Raw genomic sequence first — 23,423 nt, 5'->3', positions numbered from 1 at the left:
GTGCAAAGATGAGAGGGGAGGAAAGAAGGGGAGAAGGGAGGAAATTGTGCAACAATGAATTTTATTTTAAAAGTGAGCTGGGGGCATGTGCAACAATGAATGAATAAAAATACAACTTTTCTGTAAGCTTTCATTAAAATCACAAATAAAATAAAAAAATTTTTTAAAAAGAATTTGAATAATAGAATCAAGACAAATTCTAGGCTTATGAGCCTAGGTTATTCTATTTTATTGGGCTTAGCCTAAATTTATGGCTTTATTTTATAGTGATCCAAGTAGGAGAAATCATGCCACTACTCATATTTTTCATTCATGTTTTATTTTTTATTATGTCTTATTACTGTGCTCTTATTTGCCTTTCTTAGAGCTCTTATGATTTAACTATGGAATCACATCTCATTTCTCCACTTGAGAACACTTGCTGCTGTGTGAAAAAGCATGTCAGCAGTAGGCCCTGACCACACCTGCTACTATTCTGAGATTCTGTTCTTTCAATATGGGGCTGCTTTTCCACAGTAATCCCCCAATTGCTACACTTATTTTAGTTAAATAATAGATTTTAGAGATTCAAATAGACTTTTTAGGAAGCAGAGTAAATGAATGTTTTATTTTTATTTGAAGGCCTTGAATGTGTGAAAAATTTAGCAGGACTTTAGTTAATCATAGCATTTATTATTTGCAGTTGTCAAAGCTTCAGAATGAAAGGTCCACTTTGAAAGATCAGCTCCGTGACTATGAAGAGCGAATCAGTGCTATGACGTCACATTTTAAAAATGTTAACCAAGAGCTTGCCTTTACTCAGGTAATGCTGGATTGAATGTTGATTGTATCACACATATTTATTGACTATTTTAAGAGTGCATTTACTTATGTGATTTTATCTTAGATATAATAGGGAATGCATGATTACCGTTCCTTGACACTAGGCCAACAGGTCTCCTTTATCTATTCGACATATATAGTATATGTTGTTGTTATGTACTGCTGAGGTGGAACTGACTCACAGCTGACCCTCCAGTGGGTTTTTAAAGGCTGTAAATGTCATGAGAGGAGATAGACCACTTTTCTCCTGTAGAGCAACTTGTGGATTCAAACTGCTCCTCCTTGGGAGAAAGATGCACTATCTCCTATGCCATTTCCAGCCTCTGAAAACCCTTTGGAAGGTCAGATACAAGTAATCCCTGACTCAGTAGCACATAACAACATCAATAACAATAAGCAAAATTAAACTATTGTGAGTATAACTTTGAACCTTTAAGGAGGCAGGGAAAAAAAGATTTTGAAAACTACCTTCTGCCACTAAGTCCAAAGAAATCAGTTAGTACAAAAGGAGAAATCACCATTCAAACAACCTAATGATATTAGAAAATAAATTATATGAGAAAGTAATAATTATGGTAGTGAGAAATGACTGCTGGAAGCAGAAACAGACCCGGTACAAGCATAACTGCTTTTATCTGCTCTTCATTTTGCCGCATATTCCTCTGGGATCATCTTGAGTGAAGGAAAATCTCCCACATACTTTGGTAGCTCTCGGGGCATCATGATATTTTAGCAAAGTCAAGACTGAATATTTGTAATATTATTCTTGAGGTGATGAACAGTGAAACTATATTTAGAAGGTTTTAGTTAAGATTAATGGGAAAGTGAATGCATCTTACAGATATTTTTTACACAAATAATAGAAGCTCAAGAGTTGGAGTGCTTAAGTAATCTTCTTTATGAGTAGTCTCTTCATTTGTAGCACCTTGCTCTTTGATGATGCCCACAAGCTTGGCAAATCAGCAATGGAGAATTTACTTCACTTCTATCTTAAACATTTTTTTAATGTTTTAAAGTTGTATTCTGATAAAAAATAGTTTTAAAAAATGAACAAAGCTATGTTTTATTTTCATTTATACATCAGTAACTATTTTTGTGTGACTTACATGTATTGTTGCCGTATACTGTGGAGTCTGATCTGACTCATTGCTGACCCTTCGGTAGGTGTTCAGAGGCTGTAAATTGCACTGGAGGAGATTTTCCATCTCTCTCCTGCAAAGTGACTGGTGGACTTGAACTTTGATGCGACAGCTCACCTTCTTACCCCTGAGCCACCAAAGCTCCCTTCCATGTTTTAGTAGTTGCAAATATAGTGAACTTTTAAAGCAGTACTTAAAATTTTAGAATCCTGGTTTGATTAATTGTTAAATTTTTTAAAATAATGCTTTTTTCTTTGGTTTATTAAACCCCTTAACTTAGCTTTTGAGGCATAACAACTGAGTGTGATGATCATAGCAAAACTAGATTGAATAGAAAAAGAAATACAAAAGATAATAAACCTACAATATTCATAATTTTAAAAGAGTATTAGTATTGTAAGTGGTAACACACTATAAAGTTATTTGCAGCAAATGTTATAGTAAAACTTAGTTATAAATGTTACATTAAAACTTAATAAAAACATGAATATATAAATATATTTGAAGAAAATGTATAGCTGTCAGGTTTAAATAATTATTTAAAATATCTCTGTTAATTTAAATATGCTATTAAATATATGTAATCATTCTATTTCCCAATTATTTTTAGATAAGTAATGAATTATTGTGTTTTTCTTTAATTCAAGAAAAGTTAGTTTATTCCAGCCTACTGTAGAAAAGGAAAAATACAAATAAAGAATAATAGAATTGGACAGCCAGCAGGCCAACTACACTTGAAGCCCTCAAGATTGTAAGGACAACGAGTTACAGCTTTTAAGTTTCACCATATTAGCTTTGATTTACTTACTTTGATTTACAGCTTTTAGATTTCACCATATTAGCTTTGATTTACTTTGATTTAGTTTCTCTAGACCAACATAATATCTAAAAACTGTTAAGAGTAATCATTTTTTCCTAGGATAGTACATGAACTTAAATTTCCTACAGGTAACAATTACCAGTCACATTGCAGTTATAAAGTAGAATATGTATAAGTTTCACATAGTGGGATTAATGATACTTAATCTAAGAATTTTGTTAAGTATTAATTTTTTTGTTTGATAGATTTTTAGAAATATTTTGTGATACTGAAAATTTGACAGCTGTTCTATTTTATGGATTATTCTGTAGTCTCTTTGCAAAGCCAGGGAGCATGAGATTGAAAGTGAAGAACATTTTAAAGCTATTGCGGAAAGAGAACTGGGACGAATGACGAGTGAAATTCAGCAACTGAAAAATGAGGTGGCTTCAATACAAGGACAGAAAAATGATAAGGAAGTATGTGTTGAAATGTTTACAATTCTCTGCTGTAACCCCCTCTTTTTTATCACCAAGCAAATATTGATTATTTTTTTTCTGTATAGAAAGGATATTTATTACTTCGTTGGCATTTTTACATCATTTTATATGACAGTGAAAAGCAAAAGGAAGTCTTATTTAAGCAAGATAATAATAGATTGTATATTTCTAAGTAAAACTTAATACAAACACATGATTATATATATATATTTTAAGAAAATCTACAGCTATTTGTTTACAGCTGTAAATAGTGTAAACTTTACATAAAGTTTACAGCTGTCAGCAATCAAGAATGTTCTATTTCTTTTCCCATTACTCATTCACCAACCAATTACTTATGGAACCTTACTCCATGCATATCACTGTTCTGGCTGCCTGCTATAAAATACTAAATATAATCTGTATGAGATAGTGCTACATTTGTAAAAGGCACAATTAAAAATTCACTTTTTGTTTAAAATTTTGGTTTTCACTTAAAAAAATTTACCTTTCTTTTTACCACCTTTTAATGCTGATATTAAAATGAATATAATTTGCTGTGGATTGATTCCTACTCAAGACTATTCCATGTATGTCAAAAGTAGAACTGTGATCTTCAAGATTTTCAAGGACTGACTTTTTTTGGAAGTTGGTTTTGAGGTGTTTTATTCCCTCCAAGATGTTTTTTGGTAGACTTGAACATGCAACCTCTTGATTCGCAGGTGAGTGCATTAACAGTCTGCACTACCCAGGGACTTCAATATTAATACTGGTTTAAGTAATTTCTTTCCTCTTTTTAGTTTGGCTCATTGATTTTGGAAGGTTTTTTTAAAGTCTGAATACTATAATATCTCTTTATATATGCACACATATATTTCAGAAGTCCCTGAGTGACATAAAAGATTAAAAACTTGTCAAGATAGTCCTTGCCTTATGATGTATTTGAGTTTTAACTAACTGCAATTACTGAGGCCAGTAGTATGTACTACATCCAGCGTGGCAGGGATGTAGCATTTGTTGCTGCTAGTCTCAGATGTTTACTCACAGATGTTCAGTGTTATGATTCAGCAGGCTGTGTTTCTATGCCACTGTGAAGTTGGTATCTGCGTCAGGAGTTTCAGGGAATAGAAATTTGGGCAGTGAGAAAATGTAATGACCGTTGACCTGTGAACGAACCTGAAAGCTGTTACAACTTCTACTTCATTTATATTACACTGATGCAGGCTTCATAGGCCCGTGTTTTAGGCTGGTAGGTGGTGTTGAGTCAGTTCTGATTCATAACACCCCTGTGTGCACATGAAACCTGGCTGGTCCTTTGTCATCTTCGCAGTTGTTGCTGTTGTAGCCATCTGTCAGTCTATCTTGTTGACTATCTCTCTCTTTTTTTCTGACATAGGATTTACCAAACGTGGTGTCTTTCTGCAGGGTCTTGCCCTCCTTATAATGTACCCAAAGTAATGTGAGACAAACTCTCACCATCTTTGCTTCTGTGGAGCACATTGTCTGTACTTGGAATGCCTATGCTGCTAGGTTCTACTGAGTTGGTTCAGACTCTTAGAGATCCTCTGTACGATCAAACAAAATGCTTCCCAATCCTATACCATTTCACAGTTGTTTATGTGTTTAATCTCACTGTTGCAAAGCGTCAGTCTGCCTTCTTGAAGATATTCCTATTTTTCACCCTCTTAATAAAATGCCTGAGATTAATTCTTCCCACATTTGCTTCTAAGGAGAATTTTGGCTGTATTTCTTCCAAGATGAGTCTAGTCTTCTGGCAATCAATGAGATACTCAGTATTCTTTGCTAGTATCATAATCCAAAGGAATTACATTTTCTTTGTTCTTTCTTACTTATGTCCAGCTTTTATCTGTTTTTGAAGATACCATACCTTTGGTTAGGTCCACCTTAGCTTTCAGGTGACATTTTTACTTTTTAACATTTAAAGAGATCTGTTATAGCATATTTCCTGAGTGTGCTGCTATGTGGTTTTTATTTCTTGACTTCTGCCTCCATGGAATTTAAATTGTGGATCCAAGAAATAAGAAACCTTTGCACTTTTAATATTTTTTAGATAGTGGTGAATTTGGTTATATTTAATATTTTCTTTAGATGGCTTCCTGTAACTACTCCAAATGTATTATATAAAGTCTTGATGGAATGGTAAAAAATAAAACAAATATCAATAAAACAAACTCTTTGATATATAAGAGTTGGGCATGTAATCTTTTTTTAAGAAAACAGAAGAAAATTAAAGTTGGCACATTTAATATTTTGGCATATTTAATATTTTGTCTTTGCTGTTTATCCATTATTTATTGGTCCAGTTGTGAAAATTTTTGTTTTCTTTGTTAAGGTACAATCCTAAATGTAGGTTGTAGTTTTTTATCTTCCTCTTTATCTAGAAAACCCACTGCCATTGAGTTGATTCCAACCCAAATGCAGCAACTCTGATATTTCAAATCAGCATCTCTAAGGGAGAAAGATGGGTAGTCACCTGTTGTGTGATTTACAGCCCTTGAAACCCAGGAGAGTCAACTATGAGTGAGTTTTGATTCATTACCAATCAATTAATGAGAAGGGAGTGACTGGCAATTTTAACAAAGAAAAGGCAAGAGATAGTCTATTTAATGCAGGGGCTGTAGATGATTTGGATGGAAGAACAAATCCGGAAGATTTCACTGAATTTACTGGTAATTAAAATAAAAACAAAACAACACATCACCTTTTTGAAAATTTTAAAGAGCAAGATTAGCTTGAGTACTTAATGCCAGCAGGAACTGGTTTTGTTGTTTCCAATGCAAATTTAGTTTGCCTAACCAGAGAAGTTGAAAGTGCAGATATATTGGAGCTCCAAAAAATTTGGAGATAAGATAGACAAAATAATTTGAAGAAGATTTTAGTCTGGATTAAACAGCCTTGTTTCTGAAAAGGATGCCAGAATGAATTTATAAAGAGACAGGGTTGATATCTCTAAAGACAGAATCAAGCTGCTGCTTAGGGGAAATGCTACCAGATTTAGAGGAAGACCTTTTGTTAAAATCTGGATAAAGATCTGGAGCCTTCCAAACACTAAAGAAACGAGCTGCAAGTGTACGCCAGGAGGAATGGATGTCAGAGTCTGGATGATGATTCTGTTATTTTAAGATAGGTTTTTAAATGGTTTCACTCTAGAAGTTTGATATCCCAGAACGTCTGCCTCACTTGGATAACTTGAATAAGAATGTGAAAATGGACCGCCTGCCTGTGGGTCAAGAAGCAGGTGCTGCCTTCAAGTCATACCAGCTATAGACTTCATTTGCTTAAACAACAACTGTAGCAGATGGTGATGTAGTAATATTACATGACTGATTTTTTTTTAAATAGAATGATACCTGTCTTCCATGTATTCAGAACATTTCATCTTTCCTGGATGAGGTTATAAAGAAATACATGCAAGGTACTGTGGGGGAAAAAAGTGCCAGGTTATGTAAACATACTCCAAACATTTGATCAGGATAATATGGTAGAAGTCAGTGGGAAAAAAGTCAAGCAGATGTCAAGAAATATAAATTTGCAACTTGATAATGCCACTCATATATTATAATGGCTCATATATTATAAATAAAGAAGTATGATAGAGCAAGATTTAATGGATTTTGAAGAGGAAAGATGCTGAAGAAAAAAAATATGAGTAAGAAAAAGAGTTGTTAACAGCTTTTACTGTGAAATAATTAGGTGAAGTTTTTTTCTAAACTGACTTAGAGCTTTAATTGCTTGAAAAAATAGACCCAAATAAATTTTGCTTTTCTATAAGCCTCAGTAACATATTATAAAACAGATTTGGAAGCAGGAAGGTTTGACATCCACTTCCTAAATAACATGCCTCTGGAAACTCTGAACTTTGATAAATCTCTATAGCTGTAGAGGGACTTCAGGCCTTTTGTTCACAGAGTCACTATGAGTCGTGCTCGACTTGAGGATAACAACAATAGTAAGGCTATGCATCAGAAAGCTAAACAGTACAAAAGTACAAATCAAAGCAAGATTATGAAACTTCATCTCATATACTTTGGGTATACAGTGTCAAGAGGCACCAATCCTTGGGAAAGGACATCATATTTGAAAAGGTAGAGGGTCAGTGAAAGAGAAGAAGACCCTCAACAAGATGGATTGACTCAGTTATTGTAACAGTGGGCTTGAGAACAGCAGAGATTGGAGACTGTGAAGCCTCAGGCAAGGTTCAATCTGTTGTTCGTAGAAACACTGTGAGTTGGAGTCGACTAGATGGCACCTGACAACTACAGCAACCTGTACAAACTAAAAGGTTAGTGGCTGGAACTCATCAAGAAGCACTTCAGAGGACAGGCCTGCTGATCTGTTTCTGGGAGATTGACAGCTCTATGGAGCACCACTGTTCTGCACACATGGGGCACTCTGCACGTGGTCTAGTGGTTTGTTGATCACCATGCCTTTGCCTTTTGCCACATAGCTGGGTGGGAACATGCACATTGGGTGTACAGCCTGCTAATGAGGAGTTTGGCCACTTTTCCTATCTCACCAGGTTTAAATTGAGCACATTTAGAGGCAGAATCTTACTGCCAGTAAGAAAGAAGTAGCAGAAAATGCAGCATGTGTCCTCCCTTTTTCTACAATGTGCAGGATCAGTTCTCTGACAACTAATAAAAGCATACGTCAGAGAATCCAAGTGTACACTTAGATGCTTTATTAGACTGGTCTTTTTTACATCTATATTAAAGGAATTTATAGTTGTTAGATAAATGTGTAGAAATATTTTTATCTCCTTAATTAGAGATGGTTCAAAAAATTTTTTTATAAGAAGGCTATAGGGACAACAATTTGGACGTGGGACAGAAGAACTCACAGGCTCGAAGAAGTAGTTATGATTGTTGTGGGGGGTTGTTTTTTGTTGTTAGGGGCTCTAAGTTGATTTTCACTTAATGTGCCCCTGTGAACAATAGGTTGAACCTTGTCATATCCTGCCTTTACAGTCTCTACCCTGCTCAACACGTTCTTGTTGTCACTGTGTCAGTCCACGTCATTGAAGTTCTTCTTCTCCTTTGTTGTCCCTCTCTCTACCTTTCCAAGCACAATGTCTTCTTTTCAAGAACTGATGCCTCCTAACAACATGCCAAAATATGTGTGAGAAGTGTTTTCACCATTCTTGCCTCCAAAAAGCACCTGGGTTGTACTTCCTTAAAACCAGATTTGTTCTTTTGACATTCTATAGTACATTCAATACTTTTTGCCAACATCCCAATTCAAAGTCATCAATTTTTATTTGGTATTCCTTAAGCATTATTTACCATGCATGGGAAATATCATAAAATATCATAGCTTAGGTCAGGCACATTTTAGTCTTTAACTGACATTCGTGTGCTTTAGCAGTTTAAAGGACCATTGACAGCAGATTTGCTCAGTGCAACAAATCTTTTGATTTCTTGCTGCTACCAGGAGTGTTGATTGTAGATTCATGTAAAATTAAACCCTCAAGAACGTCAATCTTTTCTCTGTTTATGTTGCCTTGTTTTTTTGATGTTGAGGTGTAATTCTTATTGAAAGCTTTAGTCGTCAATAAGTGCTTTAAGCTATCTTTACTTTGCAAAGCAGAGTTGTGTTATCTGTGTAAGTTGGATTGTTGGTGAGTCTTCTTCCAATTGTGATGCTATATTTTTATTCATATAGTTCAACTTCTCAAATTATTCACTCAGCATACAGATTGAATAGTCATGGAGAAGGGATACAATCCTGCTACACACCTTCCCTGATTTTAAAACATATAGTATCCCTTTGTTCTGTTTGAATGACTGCTTCTTCATCTGCTTGAGCACAGATAAGTGTTCAGTGTTCTGTAATTCCAGTTCTTCTCAATGCTGTTCATCATTTATTATGATCCACACAATCAGATATCTTTGCAGAGGCAATAATTCTCAAGCCAAAAACATCTTCTCTACTACTTTCTGCTTTCAGCCAGGATCTACAATGATACTCCATGTTCCACAGCCTCTTCTGAATACAGCTGGTATTTCTGGCAGTTCTGTATTGTTATAATAATGCTCCAGCCATCTTTAAGTCTCTTCAGCAATATTTTACTTGTATGTGATGTTAATGATGTTGTTTGATAATTTCTGCATTCCGTTGGACCTACTTTGTTATAGTGGGAACAGATATGATTGTCTTCTAATCAGTTGGACAGGTAGCTGTTTTCCAAATTTCTAGTAAGCGTATCTGGGGTTGTATGTGTTTGCTGAATTACCTTAACTAGTAATTCCAACAGTAATTGGAGCCTTATTTTTTTTTTTTACTAATGTTTTCATTGCAGGTTGGTCTTCTTCCTTTAGTATCATCGCTTTTTAATCATATACTACTTCCTGAAATGGTTCAATGTCAGTCAATTTTTTTTGATACAGTTACTATTTCTTCTATCTTCCTTTGGTGCTTCCAACATTATTTAGTATTTTGCCCATAGGACCGTTCAGTATTGTAATTTAAGGCTTAAAATTTTTTCTTTAGTTTTTCAGCTTGAAAGATGCTTTCTCCTTTGGTTTTCTAACTTTTCTCTTTTGGTTTTCTAACTCTAGGTATTTTCTCATTTTGATATGATTCTTTGCCTTGTCTTCTTTTGTTGTCCTTTGAAATCTTGTGTTCATCTCTGTTGTTTCAGTATTCCTGCCTTTATTTTATTTTCTATGTGTTCAGCATCAGGTTTCAGAGTCTCTTCTGATAGCTATTGTTGTCTCTTCCTTTTCTCTTTTCAGTGACTTCTTGCTTTCTTTATGTATGATGTCCTTGATTTCACTCTACAACGTACCTGGTCAATTCACCAGCTGCTCTATGGGAGAAAAAAGTGGAAGTCTGCCTCTGTAGAGACCGTTGTTGTTGTTGTGTACCACCAAGTTAGAATTTTCCCATAGCTGATCCTCAGGACGGTTTTCAGAGGCAGTTAATTGCACAGGAGATTTCCCATTCTTCTCCCATAGAGCAGCTAGTGGATTCGAACCATGTGCCTTTTAGATTGCAGCACAACTTCTTGTACACCACCATAGCTCCTTTTGTAAAGGTTATAGCCTTGGAAATCCTCTGGGGTATTTCTCCTGTGCTCTGTAAGTCACTATAACTTGAAACTGACCTGATATCAGTACCTTTTGTTTAGGTATTTTATTGTATCTTGTTTTACTTTAGTTTCCATAGTCATAGTAAATAAAGTTTTGTAATCTTCCCCTTTTCTTTGTGAATTAGAACAGCATATTTAAAATAACTCAAAAATTGGATGGTTTGAAATGTCAAATGAACTGGGATCAGCAAGCACTGGAGGCCTGGTTAGAAGAATCTGCTCTTAAAGACAGTGATACCATCACTTTGCAGAAGTATGCACAACAAGATGATAATAAAATCAGGGTGAGAAATTAGCAATTGTGATTTTAACCTTTTTTCTGAATCCGTAATAAACTCTAATAAACTGAAACAGTAGTTCTTAAACTTTTTGGGTCAGAAACTCTTAACAATTTAACAGAACAAAGAATTCTTTATTTAGAAAAAAATGTATTTGTTAACGTGTTTTAAGAAGCTTTATAGAACCTAAAGTTTTTTGGATCATCTAGGAAACAAACCATAGAGCCTAGGTTAAGAATTCTAATTTATGAATTTTCTTAAAGGCATTTTGGAAAGCAAGATTTTATACCAATATTATAAATGTTTCCATTACTTTGTGTCAACAGTGTTTTGAACGTTATAGACTTTTTTTTGCTGATGTGAGACTGTAGTGTTAATGTTTCATGTATTATCACAGCCATTACTTAAAATCTGCTCATAATTAAATCTTGAGGTAGGAATGATACTCAAGTACTATTTTATATAAAATGTAATAATTTGCATGTAAAATAGTGGCTAAACACTTAACTGCTAACCAGAAGGTTGATGGTTTGAACCCATAAGCCTCCCTGTAGAAAAAAGATGTGACACTCTGCTCCTATTAAGATTTACGATGTTACAAAGTGTATGGGGTAGTTGTACTCTGCATTATAGGTTTGTTGTCACACATAGCTCAACAGTAATGGGTTTGATTTTGGTTTTGTGATATTTTAAATGACAAATTGTAGTTTTATATGTTTGTAATTTAAGACTACTAGAAGTCTCTAGAGTAATTGGGGAGGGCAGGTGTGTCAGAGACAATGGGATTACCTCAGGATAAGGCAGGACTCAGAGCTGTTATCCCTAGAGTTGTTATGAGCCATAGCCAACTGAACAGCACATAACAACAACAACAACAGAAGTCATTTTAGAGATAATGGAATTTCCATTGTAGTAATATACAAACACATTGACAATTTTGAGATATAAATTAACATATGGTCAGGTGCCACTGGGTCAAATACAACTCATAGCAACCCCATGAACAACAGATCTAAACCCTGTCCTATCCTGTGGTATCCTCATAATCTCTGACACATTTGAGCACATTGCTGCAGTCATGTGTCAATCTAGCTCCTTGAGGCTCTTCCATTCTTTCACTGACCCTCTGCTTTTCCAAGCATTGTGTCCTTTTAATAAATAGGCTTTCCTATCAACATGCCCAAAGTATGTAAGATGAAGTTTCACTATCCTTGTCTCCAAAGAGCACCCTGGCTGCACTTTTCCAAGAACATATCTTGCTTCTTCTTTTGGTATAGTCAGTACTCTTCTCCAACTCTTTACTCAAAGTTACATGGTGTATAAAAAATTATAATTACTTTATATAACAAATGTAGTATGTATTTATAATGTACTACTACTACTACTACTATGTGTTAGCCATGGTATTTAATTGCTTTTAAGATAATGATAAATATTTCTATGTGTAACTACTTATAGGCACTGAATCTACAATTAGAAAGACTGACTTTGGAATGTAATCAGAAAAGAAAAGTACTTGACAATGAACTTACAGAGACTCTAAGTGCACAGGTTGGTTTAATGAACACCTTTATTTCATAATTTTCAGGATGGTCTTTGCAAATGTACTTACATTGACAAATATTTGATCTCCATTTAACAGTTAGAATTGGATAAAGCAGCACAAGATTTTCGCAAGATACACAATGAAAGACAAGAAATCATTAAGCAATGGGAGAACACAATACAACAGATGAAGAAAAGGGACCAAGACATAGACAACTGTGCCCTGGTAAGGTCATTGTTTCCTCCTTGCAGTGCTTGTATCTTATCTCTCTTTGATATTTAACTAATTCATTTGCAATATGAATCACATTGTATGAAAATAACTTTAAATGGTTTCAGTATTTTTGGCAAACGCTTTTTGTAGTTGAATATACTCAGAAATGTGATTTTTATCAAGATTATTTACTTATAGTATTATAATATCTGAAGATGGAATCCTGCCATCCTAGAACCTTAGTGCAAAGGAAAAACATCAAATAATAGTAGTGTAATCCTGACCTACATATTTTTGGCCAACGTGCCTTGGGTTTAACTTGTGTGCTGTTGGTGATCTGTTTATTCTTTTGGCCATCCGTTGGGATATTCAGTGCTCTTCTCCAACACCACAAATCAAAGGCATCCATTTTTTTCCTGCCATTCTTACTCATAGTCCAGCTCTCAGATGCATAGAAAGTGATTGGAAAGACCATGGCCTGAATCAGACGGACGTTAGTCCTCAAACTTATACTCCTTAATAACTTAGAGAGGTCCCTAACTGCATATTTTCCCAGTGCAATGTATCTCCTTATTTCCTGACTGCTGGTATTAAGGGTGTTAATTGTGAATTCAATCAAGATGAAGCTTGGTTGACAGTTTCAGTCTCCTCTTCATCCATCATGATGTTGCTTTTTGGGCCAGTGGTAACAGTCTTTGTTTTCTCGACATTGAGAAGTAATCCATAGTGAAGGCTGCATTCCTTGATCTTTTGTGACCAGTGCTTCAAGTCCTCCTCACTTTTAACAAGCAAGATTGCAAGAGAATAAACAGATATGTCTTGCAGTGGGTGCAGCTGGAGTGCTCTTTGAAGGCAAGAATGATGAGGCTTTACCTCACATACTTTGAACATGTTGCTAGGAGGTGCTGTTCCTTGAAGAGGGACAGGGTGCTGGGAAGGGTGGTAGGTAGAAGAAGGATAGGAAGACCCTCAACCAGGTGAATTGACATGGTGACTGCTGTGGTGGGCTCTTGTGTGTCAGGAAGTGTGAGGATCATGTAGGATAGAACAGGATTCAGGTCTTTTGTTCATAGGGTCACTATGAGTCATTCTCAACTTGATGGCATGTAACAACAACAACAAAAGCTATTGGTGATAAGATAGCCATGCAACAGTGAAAGAAGGATTGGAAAGTTGCCTAAACTGTTGTTAATTGCCCTTGACTCATGTATTTGTCCTGAACTTTCACTCTTAAAGCTGAGACACCAAAAATTATGTACAAGCTCAGAAGAGAAGTAATACAGCAGAGATAACACGGACCTGGAGTTTTGGTGATGGCAACAGTTAAGCTCTTGACTGAACCATGATTTAAACCCACCGGATGGTATGAAAATGTGACAATGTGCCTCTGTAAAGATTATAACTTTGGAAATCCTCTTGTTGCTGTGAAGTCAGATCTAGCTTATAATGGACACTACACTGGGATTTCAAGGCTATAATTCTCATTAGAGGGACTGCCTGTCTTTCTTCCAAGAAGCTACTAGGAGATTCAGATTTCTAGAGCGGCACTTAGGGTTAACACCATAATATCCTAAGGACTTTGCCAGTAGAGTTCTAGGGAGTTCCCTTGGAAACTGTATAGGGTTGCTGTGAGTTGGAATTGACTTCATGGCAGGGGGTTTAACATAGACCTAAGGTCCTCGTAGATTAGTGGTAAGATGTTTCACTGCCAAGTCAAAGAAATTTTGAACCTACCAGCTGTTCTACTGGAGAATGATGGGCAGTCTCTTCCCATGTGATTGACTCACCAGAAGATCAGCTATGAGTTGGTCTAACTCCACAGTCCATAACAACAGTGTTATTTCCTCCTACTTAAGTGTTAATTTGGAATTGTTATGTGAATCGTGAAAATATGGAATGGAGTTTGCTAGGGAGTGAAAATGGGATGTTTAGAGTGTTTTGGAGAGGGGACAGCCAGGTGCTCTATGAAGACAAGAAAGATGAGGCTTTGCCTCACATGCTTTGGTCATGGTGCTAGGAGGGGCTGTTCTCTGGAGAGGAACATCATGCTTGGACGGATGGAGGGTCAACAAAGGAGCAGAAGACCCTCAACCAGGCAGATTGACACAGTGACTACAGCAATGGGCTTTTGTGTGTCAGGAAGTGTGAGGACAACACACGACAGAACAGGGTTAAGATCTTTTGTTCATAGGGTTACTAGCAATAGTACTCTACTCGATGGCACCTAACAACAACAACACCCCACCAACAAAGTGTTTAGAAAGAGAATTAAAGATGAAAAGCTGTATTCAGGTAAATTTGAAAACTTAGAGGAATGGACAAATTCCTTGAAAATCATTCCCTATCCATATTGACACAGACAGATGTAGAACACTTGAACAGACCCATCACAAAAGAAGAAACTGAGCAGGTCATAAAAAAGACTCCCCCACAAAAATGGCCTGGACCAGATGGCTTCATGTCTGAATTCTGCCAAACAGAGAAGATTTATCACCAATTCTACTTAAAGTTATTTCAAACTATAGAAAAAGAAGGAACACTTCCAGGGACATTCTACTAAGCAAGCATAACCCTAATACCAAAACCAGGCAAAGAAATTACCAAAAAAGAAAACTACAGACCAATATTACTCGTGAACGTAGACACAAAAATCCTTAACAAAATCTTAGTCAATAGAATCCAAAAACATAAAAGAAATAATTCACCATGACCAAGTGGGATTCATAAGAGGTATGCAAGAACGGTTCAACATAAGAAAAACAATCAGTGTAATTCACCACAGTAACAAAACATGTCACAAGGACCATATGATCCTAGCAATTGATGCAAAAAAAGGCATTTGACAAAATCAAACACCCCTTCCTGATTAATATGCTCAGCAAAATTGCAATAGAAAAGAGTTTCCTCAAAATAGTGAAAAGTATATAAAGACTAAAAGCATTTTCTCTGTGAATAGGGATCAGACAAGGATGTACACTGTTGCTGCTGCTGTTCAGTAATGTATTGGAAGTGCTTGCTAGGGCAATACAACAAGAGAAGGAAATAAAAGGCATCCTGTTTGGCAAAGAAATGGTAAAAATACCACTCTATGCAGATGATATGATAGTGTACACAGAAAACTCCAAGGACTCAACCAAAAAACCCTGTTAGAGCTAGTAGACTAATTTAGTAGAGTGGCAGTCTATAAGATCATGATCCAAAAATCAGTGGGATTCCTCTCCAAAAACAAAGAGAACTCAGAGAAGGAAACCAAGAAAGCAATACCATTTACAATAGACAATCACAAATTGAGATACTTGAGAGTGAACCTAACTAAAGATACAAAAGACCTATTAAAAAAAAAACCCCCTACAGAATATTTCTACAAGATAAAATAAAAGACCTAAAGAAATGGGGGGAAATGTGCCCTGTTTATGGATAGGAAGACTCAATATTGTGCAAATGACAATCCTACCAAAAGCAATCTACATGTTCAACACAATACCAATACAGATACCAAATTCATTTTTCAAGGAGATCAAAGGGGAAGTTGTCAAGTTTATTTGGAGAGGGAAGAGACCCCAAATAAATAAAGTACTTCTGAAAAAAAAAACTGAAGTGGGAGGCATAGCACTCTGACATCAAAAGGTACTATACAGCAGTAGTAACCAAAACAGCATGGTACTTGGTACAATGACAGGCACATAGACCAATGGAACAGAATGGAGAACCCAGAAACGAACCCATCTATCAAAGGTCAACTGACACTCGCCAAGGAAATAAAACCTATAAAGTGGGAAAATGATAACCTCTTCAACAAATGGTGCTGGCAAAATTGTACTACTGCCTGTAGAAAGCTGAAACAGGATCCACATCTCACACTGTATCAAAAAATCCACTCAAGGTGAATCAGAAACCTCAGAATAATGCCCCAGGCCATAAAGCTCATAAGAGACAAACTGGGACCAAGCTTAGAAGGTCTAGTCTATGGTATAAAGGGACTGCCAAACACAGACAGAAAAGCATAATCTGAAGAGGATAAAATTGATAAATGGAACCTTCTAAAGATTAAATCTCTGTGCTCATAAAAAAGTTTTTCCAACAGAGTGAAAAGAAAACCTACCAACTGGGAACAAACATTTGGCAATACAGTCTAAGACAAAGGTCTCATAAAGAAAAGTTTACAGAATCCTACCGGACTTTCAGAAGCAAAAAGACTGATAATCCAACTACAAAATGGACAAAAAACATGGAAGGACTTATCACAGAAGAGGACATTTGGATGGCCAGCAGACTCATGAAGAAATGCTCAAAATCACTGACAATAAAGAGAGGTGCAAATCAAACCACAATGAGATACCATCTTACCCCAAGTAGCAGTGGCAAAGTTTAGCAGGACTTCAAGTAATATATGTTGGAGAGGATATAGTGAAAAAGGAACACTTATACATTGTTGGTGGGATTTTAAAATGATACAGCCACTCTGGAAGGCAGTTTGCATTTCCTTAAAAAGCTGAACCTAGAAATTCCATATGACCCAGCTATTCCACTGCTTGACATATACTCTGAAAAAATGAGAACTGTGGCACAAACAGAGATGTGTGCATCATAAGAACATGGAAACAGCTCAAATACCCAACTACAGTGGAATGAATTGAGAAATCATGGTTCATTTACAGAATGGAATCTTATACAGCTAACAGGAGCAATGATTTTTTTAAATTCCTACCTAACATGGAAGGGACAGGGAAGCATTATGCTAAGTGAACTTAACTCCGTCCCACAAGGACAAATACTGTATGAGAACATTATTGTAGAGCATGTATGAGGATCCAAGGAGGGGAAGGGGGAGCTTAAACATAGGGTTGCATAATTTGATGGATGGAGGGAGGAATTGGTAAAGGAAAGGGGAAAGGCCTGGTGTGAAAAATAATGTATATGAACTTTGTATGTAAGCCACTATTTTAAAAAAAGATAGGTGAATTGTGTGTTAAATTCTGAGTTTACCTCATAGAAAAGCCAGAGCGCCACTGTGGGCTCAAAATTCCGATATCTGGATACAGTTTATTTGTAAATAGTCCATAGGGAGTTGTGCTGCAAAGCCTCTATAGTGATTTGAATCCACCAGTTCCTCTGTGGGAATAAGATGTCAGTCTCCTACTATATGATTTAGAGCATCTGAAAACCTGGTGGAGGGTAGCTGTGAGTTCGTTCTGACATGACCACAATGAGTTTGAGGGTTCTTTTGAGGAAGTAAGCAACATTTCCTCTCCTTCACTGACCCTCACCCTTTCAAAGATTATGTCCCACTCCAAGGAATATCCCCTACTAACAAGACACCTGAAGTATATAAGGTGAAGCCTCATCGTCCTTGCCTCCAAAGAGCACTCTGGCTGCACCCTCTCCAAGACATATTTATTTGTTCTCTTGGCCTTCCATGGGATGTCCAGTGCTTTTTCCCAACACATAGCTCAAAGGCATCAATTTTTTTTCTGTCATCCTTATGTATTGTCTCATGCTCAGGTGCATAGCAAGTGATCAGAAAGACCATGGGCTGAATCAGATGCACCTTAGTCCTCAAACTGACATCATTACTCCTCAGAAATTTGGAGATGTTCCCAGTGCAAAACATCTTCTTATTTCCTGACTTCTGGTACCAAGTGTGTTAATTGTGGATCCAGGTAAGATAATGTTGGTGACAGTTTCAATCTCTTCTTCATACACCATGATGTTACCTATAATGATAAGACCTTTGTTTTCTTGACATTGAGATGCAATCCATATTGAAGGCTGCATTTGGAGAGGAAAATCCTCAACCAGGTGGATTGACAGAGTGGTGAGCAATGAGCCCATTGTGTGTCAGGAAGTGTGAAGATGGCGCAGGACAGGACTGGGTTCAGATCTCTTGTTCACAGGGTCACTTTGAGTCATACTCGACTAAATGACACCTAACAACAACAACAATAAGAAGTAACATTTAACAGCAAAAGCCACTCTGCCTCGTATGAGAGAGAAAAAAGAGGACCAACCTTAACATGTTATTGTTGCTATGAAGTGCTGTCATGTTGGAACTTACTCAGAACCTGACCTTCCAGTAGGTCTTCAAAGGCTATGAATAGCATGGGAGGAGATTTCCCATCTTTCTCCTTCAGAGCAATTGGTAGATTTAAACTTTCTGCCTTTGGATTGGCAGACAAACTCCATACCACCAAGCTATCAGAGCTCCCTTATCTTAACTATGAGACCTCTTAATATTTTTACATTAGTGTCTCTTTCTCTTGACGTCTGTTGTTTTAAAATCTCAAATGTTGATTGCATCCTCTGTCTACACCATTATGCCAGATCCAAGATGACAGGTTCATAATCAGCATGAAGTAGGAATTCTCACATAATGGCATGGTTGATCTGATAGAATTAACAACTAGTAACCCCTTGCTTGCATTGGTCAAACTAAACCAATTACCATCCAGTCTAATGGGGTCCTGCCTTGTTATAATAAACAGTTCTGCTGAGAGAAGGGACGAGGATTAAATGAAGACACAGAGAGGCTATCGCTGATGGTGAATAGCAAATTTTTATTTTTTAGACAGAGCATGTATAGACTTTAGTAGTATATCTGCTCTAGCAATTACATTAGCCCACATAGTCACAAGACGTTGACCACCTGGACAATCATTAAATTCACAGGCCTCAGCACAATACAAAGATGTTTTCCAGAATACTTCATTGTGTGCCTTAAAGAACAAATGGTTTCAGTTGATAAGGGCACAACATTCTTATTTTTTAACATCTTACTTCCTTGAGTTTTTTTACTGTCAAGCAGATACTATAGCCAAGATGGAGTTAGTCTTGCAGGTTTTATGGTACAGGGCTAATCTTGCTTTACAAGTTAGCCAGACCCCAACACCAGTCAGTTTCAACTCATGGTGACTCCAGGTATGTTGGAAGAGCGTTGTGCTCTGGGGTAGGGTTTGCAGAGTCTGCTCTTTTGGAAGTAGATCACCAGGTCTTTTCTTCTAGGGTGCCTGTTGGTAGTTGACCTCGAACTACCAAACTTTTGGTAGATGTGCTAATAATTTGCACCACTCACGGCCTTCACTCACATTTGCTGTGGTTCCTTATTTACAGTTTGACATCATGCTCGAAAGGGTGGAAGGAAAGTGCAGGAGAGGGAAACCCTGGATGAGATGGATTGATACAGTAACTGGGTCAATGGGAGTTGGTGTGTCAGAATTAATGAGACTGGCTCAGGACAGGGTCCTATATAGGGTCGTTACACATCACAGGTGACTCAATGGCACATAACAACAATAACATACTATGACAGGTTTTGGAAGCAGGAGTTGCATACACTTTCTAAATAACATGCCTCTGGAAACTGTGAACTTTGATAAATGTTGATAGTTGTAAAGGGACTTGAGGCCTTTTTTTCATAGGGTCACTATGAGTCATGCTTAACTCGAAGACAATCAACAACAACAACATCTTCAAGCTGGTTGTGTTCTGAGATAGCAGGAAGGATGCTAAGAGGCAGGTCCCTTTAAAGCTGGAGTGAACGGGAGTGGGGGGGCAGGGAGAAAAGTGCAACAATGAATGAATGGAATTCCAAAATCTCTGTAGATGTTCATTGAAATAAAAAAAAAATTTGAAAAAGTATTTGTGCAGTTGATTTATGAACTTCCCCTCCACAACGAACAGTATATTTACATGAAAAAGTAACTGACAGAAAAAAGTGATTACAGAAAATTGTGTATTTTAAAGACATTCCCAAAAATTAATAAGGTTACATTTTTAAGACAATAACTGAAGCAATGTTTCATAGCTTTTAAATGAAACAATGAAAATGAAACAAATGAAAAAAATTCAAGCTTTTAAATGAAACGATGGATTATTATAAGTCTTAAATGTACTACTATAAACTTGGTGGCTCTAATTTTTATTAAGTATCTCATTAATTTGGCAAAGATATTGATGAATATCACTTTTAAGTTCTGTGTAATAAAAGGCATCAGTATTTAAATTAAAAAAAAAAAAAGGCTGAGCACCCTGATTAAGAAAGACTAGGGAGAAGGACTGACCTTCACTTCCAAAATAACAGGCCTTCGAAAAACCCCTGTACGACAGAGCACAGTTAGGTTAGTCTGGAAGATACTGCACTGGAGGCTGAACTTTTGAATTGGAAATCATGGAGGAAGAACAATTGCATACAGACCCTAATGATTAGAATGTAGAATGTGAGAATGTGGGAAGTACGAATGTAGGAAAATTAGAGATTGTTAAGAAAGAACTGGAACACATAAATATTGACTTAGTAGGCATTGGCAAAATGAAATAGATTGGAATGGGACATTTTGAATTAGACAATCATGATGTACTTTGGAGGCTGACGTGTGAAGTGGTTGGATTCCAGAAGGTAGGATATTTTGTGTTGCTTGAGGGTGACGTGTAGACTGGTTGTTTTTTATTTTGTTCACAATTGTGTGTGAGCTAGTGTTAATTGTGTTTGGTTTGTCACTTTGCTGTACTGAGGTAAGTTGATGCTGAACATTGTACCACTGATATGTCAGATGTCATAATGGTTACCCATGGTGGACAGTGTTCAGTGGAGCTCTCAGATTAAGATAGGGTTGGAAGCAGGAGTGGCATCCACTTCTTAAACAACAAGCCTTTGGAAACTCTATGAACTTAGAGAAATTATGATAGTTCTAGAGCAGAGTTCAGGTCTTTTGTTCATAAGATCGCGATGAGTCATGTTCTACTCAATGGCACTTAATAACACTAAAAACATGATGTACTGTGTTGGAAATGGAAAGATGAGGAAAAAAATGGATTGCTTTCATAGTTAAAAAGACCATTTCTAGATCCATCTTGAGATGCAATGTTGTGAGTTGTTAGTAAATTATCATTCAAATTTGTGCACCAATAACCAGAGCCAAAGAGGAAGAAATAGTTCTACCATCTGTTAAAATTGGAAATCAATCGAACATGCAGTCAACATGCCTTAGTAGTAATGGGTGACTGGAATTCAAAAGTTGGGAACAAAGAAGAAGGATTGGTGGTCTGGAAAAATGGACTTGGTGACAGAAATGATGCTGGAGACAAAGTGATAGAATTCTGTACAGTAAATGATTTATTCATTGTAAATACCTTTTATAAGAAACACAAATGGCAACGATACACTTGGACCTCACCTGACGGCCTACACAGGCATCAGATTGCTTACAAATGAGGGAGGAAAATTGTTGAAGTTCAACATCAGCTGTGAAAACTTGGCCACGTTCTGATTGTGGATTAGTTCATCAAATCCTCATATGCAAGTTCAAACTGAAGCCAAAGAAAATAAAATCAAATCCACAAGAATCTTAGTTTGACTGTGAGTCTATCCTTCCTGAATTTAAACACCATTTCAGAAACAGGTTGGAGACCTTGATACTAATAAGTGAAGATCAGAAGAGCTGTGGGAAGATATCAAAAGTGTCATCCATAAAGAAACAAAAAGCCATTTCAAAGACAGAGGAAGGAGAAAAGATCAAAATGGGTGTCAGAAGAGACTTTGAATATTGCACTAGAGTTCTGAGAAGCCAAAGCAAAGGGAAGAAATCAAGATGTGAAAGAGCTGAACAGAAGATTTCAAAGGGCAGCGCGGAAATACAAAGCAAAGTATTATAAAGAAATGTGCAAAAAGTTGGAATTAGAAAATCAAAAGGGATGAACTCACTCAGCATTTCTTAAACTGAAGGAATTGAACAAATTAAAGCTTCGATTTGCAATACTTAAGGATGCTGAGGGCAGAATGCTGACTCAGGAAGCATCAAAAGAAGATGGAAGGAGTACACAGAGTCATTATGCCCAAAAGAATTGGCTGACACGGAATAGTTTCACGGAACAACATAGAAGCAAGAGCCTGTGGTGATGAAGGAAGGTGTTCAAGCTGCTCTGAAGGAATTGGCAAAAAAAAAAGGGCCCCAGAAACTGATGGCATATCAATTGACATACTTCAAAAAACAAATGCTGCCATGCATGTGCTTAACAAGTTGTGCCAAGAAATCTGGAGGACAACCACATGACCAACTGACTGGAAGAGATCCATATTTGTTCTCATTCCAAAAAATGGTGACCTGATAGAGTGTGAAAGTTATTTAACAGTATCACATGCAAGCGAGATCCTGCTGAAAAGTATCCAGATATGACTGGAACAGCACATCAACAGAGAACTGCCAGGTATGCAGGCTGAGTTTAGAAGAGGGTGTGGCACTGGGGACATTATAGCCAATGTTAGATGGATCTTGACTGAAAGCAGAGAGTACAAGAGGAATGCCTATTTGTGTTTCATTGACTATACAAAGGCATTTGACTGTGTGGATCACAACAAACTATAGTTAACTCTGAGAAGAATGGGAATCCCAGACACTTTATTGTGTATTTCCAAAACCTATACTATGTCACGGATGAAAAGGTGAGAAAAATATGGGATTGGTTTAATAATTTAAAAAGTCATTTCTAGATCTATCCTGAAATACAATGTGGTCAGCGACAGGATAATATCCATATGCATACAAGGAAGTCCAGTGAATACCACTATCATTCAAATATATACACCAACGACTAGAGCCAGAGAGGAGGAAATAGAAGAGTTCTACCAACTTTTGCAGTCAGAAATTGCTCAAACATGCAATCAAGATGCATTGATAATAATGGGCCACTGGAACGCAAAAGTTTGGAACAGGGAAGAAGGATCAGTAGCTGGAAAACACGGGCTCGGTGAGACAAATGAGGCTGGAGATAAAATGATAGAGTTCTGCACATTCAATGATTTATTCATTGCAAATACCTTTTATAAGAAACATGAATGCAGGCTATACACATGGATCTCACCTAATGGTATGCATAGGAATCAAATCGATTACATTTGTGGAAAGACTCTCTGGAGAAGATCAATATCAGCAGTGAAAACCAGGCTGGGTGCTGATTGTGGGACAGACTATCAACTATTCATATGCACGTTCAAACTGAAGTTGAGGAAAATTAAATCAAGTCCACGGGAGCCAAGATTTGAC

General features: G+C 36.7%; 1 protein-coding gene across 1 annotated transcript in view; it reads left to right on the top strand.

Annotated features, from left to right (window-relative positions):
- LOC102864547 (coiled-coil domain-containing protein 39-like) overlaps nucleotides 1-23,423 on the top strand; it is a 123,383-nt gene that overhangs the window by 3,306 nt on the left and 96,654 nt on the right. Inside the window, exons 2-6 of the mRNA XM_006884151.1 lie at nucleotides 683-802; nucleotides 3,093-3,239; nucleotides 10,476-10,634; nucleotides 12,087-12,179; nucleotides 12,271-12,399. Coding sequence (XP_006884213.1) covers nucleotides 683-802; nucleotides 3,093-3,239; nucleotides 10,476-10,634; nucleotides 12,087-12,179; nucleotides 12,271-12,399 — 648 coding nt within the window. The remainder of the gene's footprint in view (nucleotides 1-682; nucleotides 803-3,092; nucleotides 3,240-10,475; nucleotides 10,635-12,086; nucleotides 12,180-12,270; nucleotides 12,400-23,423) is intronic.

This window comes from Elephantulus edwardii, unplaced genomic scaffold (genome assembly GCF_000299155.1).
Source record: "Elephantulus edwardii isolate Elephantulus edwardi_28Jun2011 unplaced genomic scaffold, EleEdw1.0 scaffold00031, whole genome shotgun sequence".
In the NCBI taxonomy this organism is placed as follows: Eukaryota; Metazoa; Chordata; class Mammalia; order Macroscelidea; family Macroscelididae; genus Elephantulus; species Elephantulus edwardii.
This window is presented reverse-complemented; position numbering and strand designations above follow the sequence as displayed.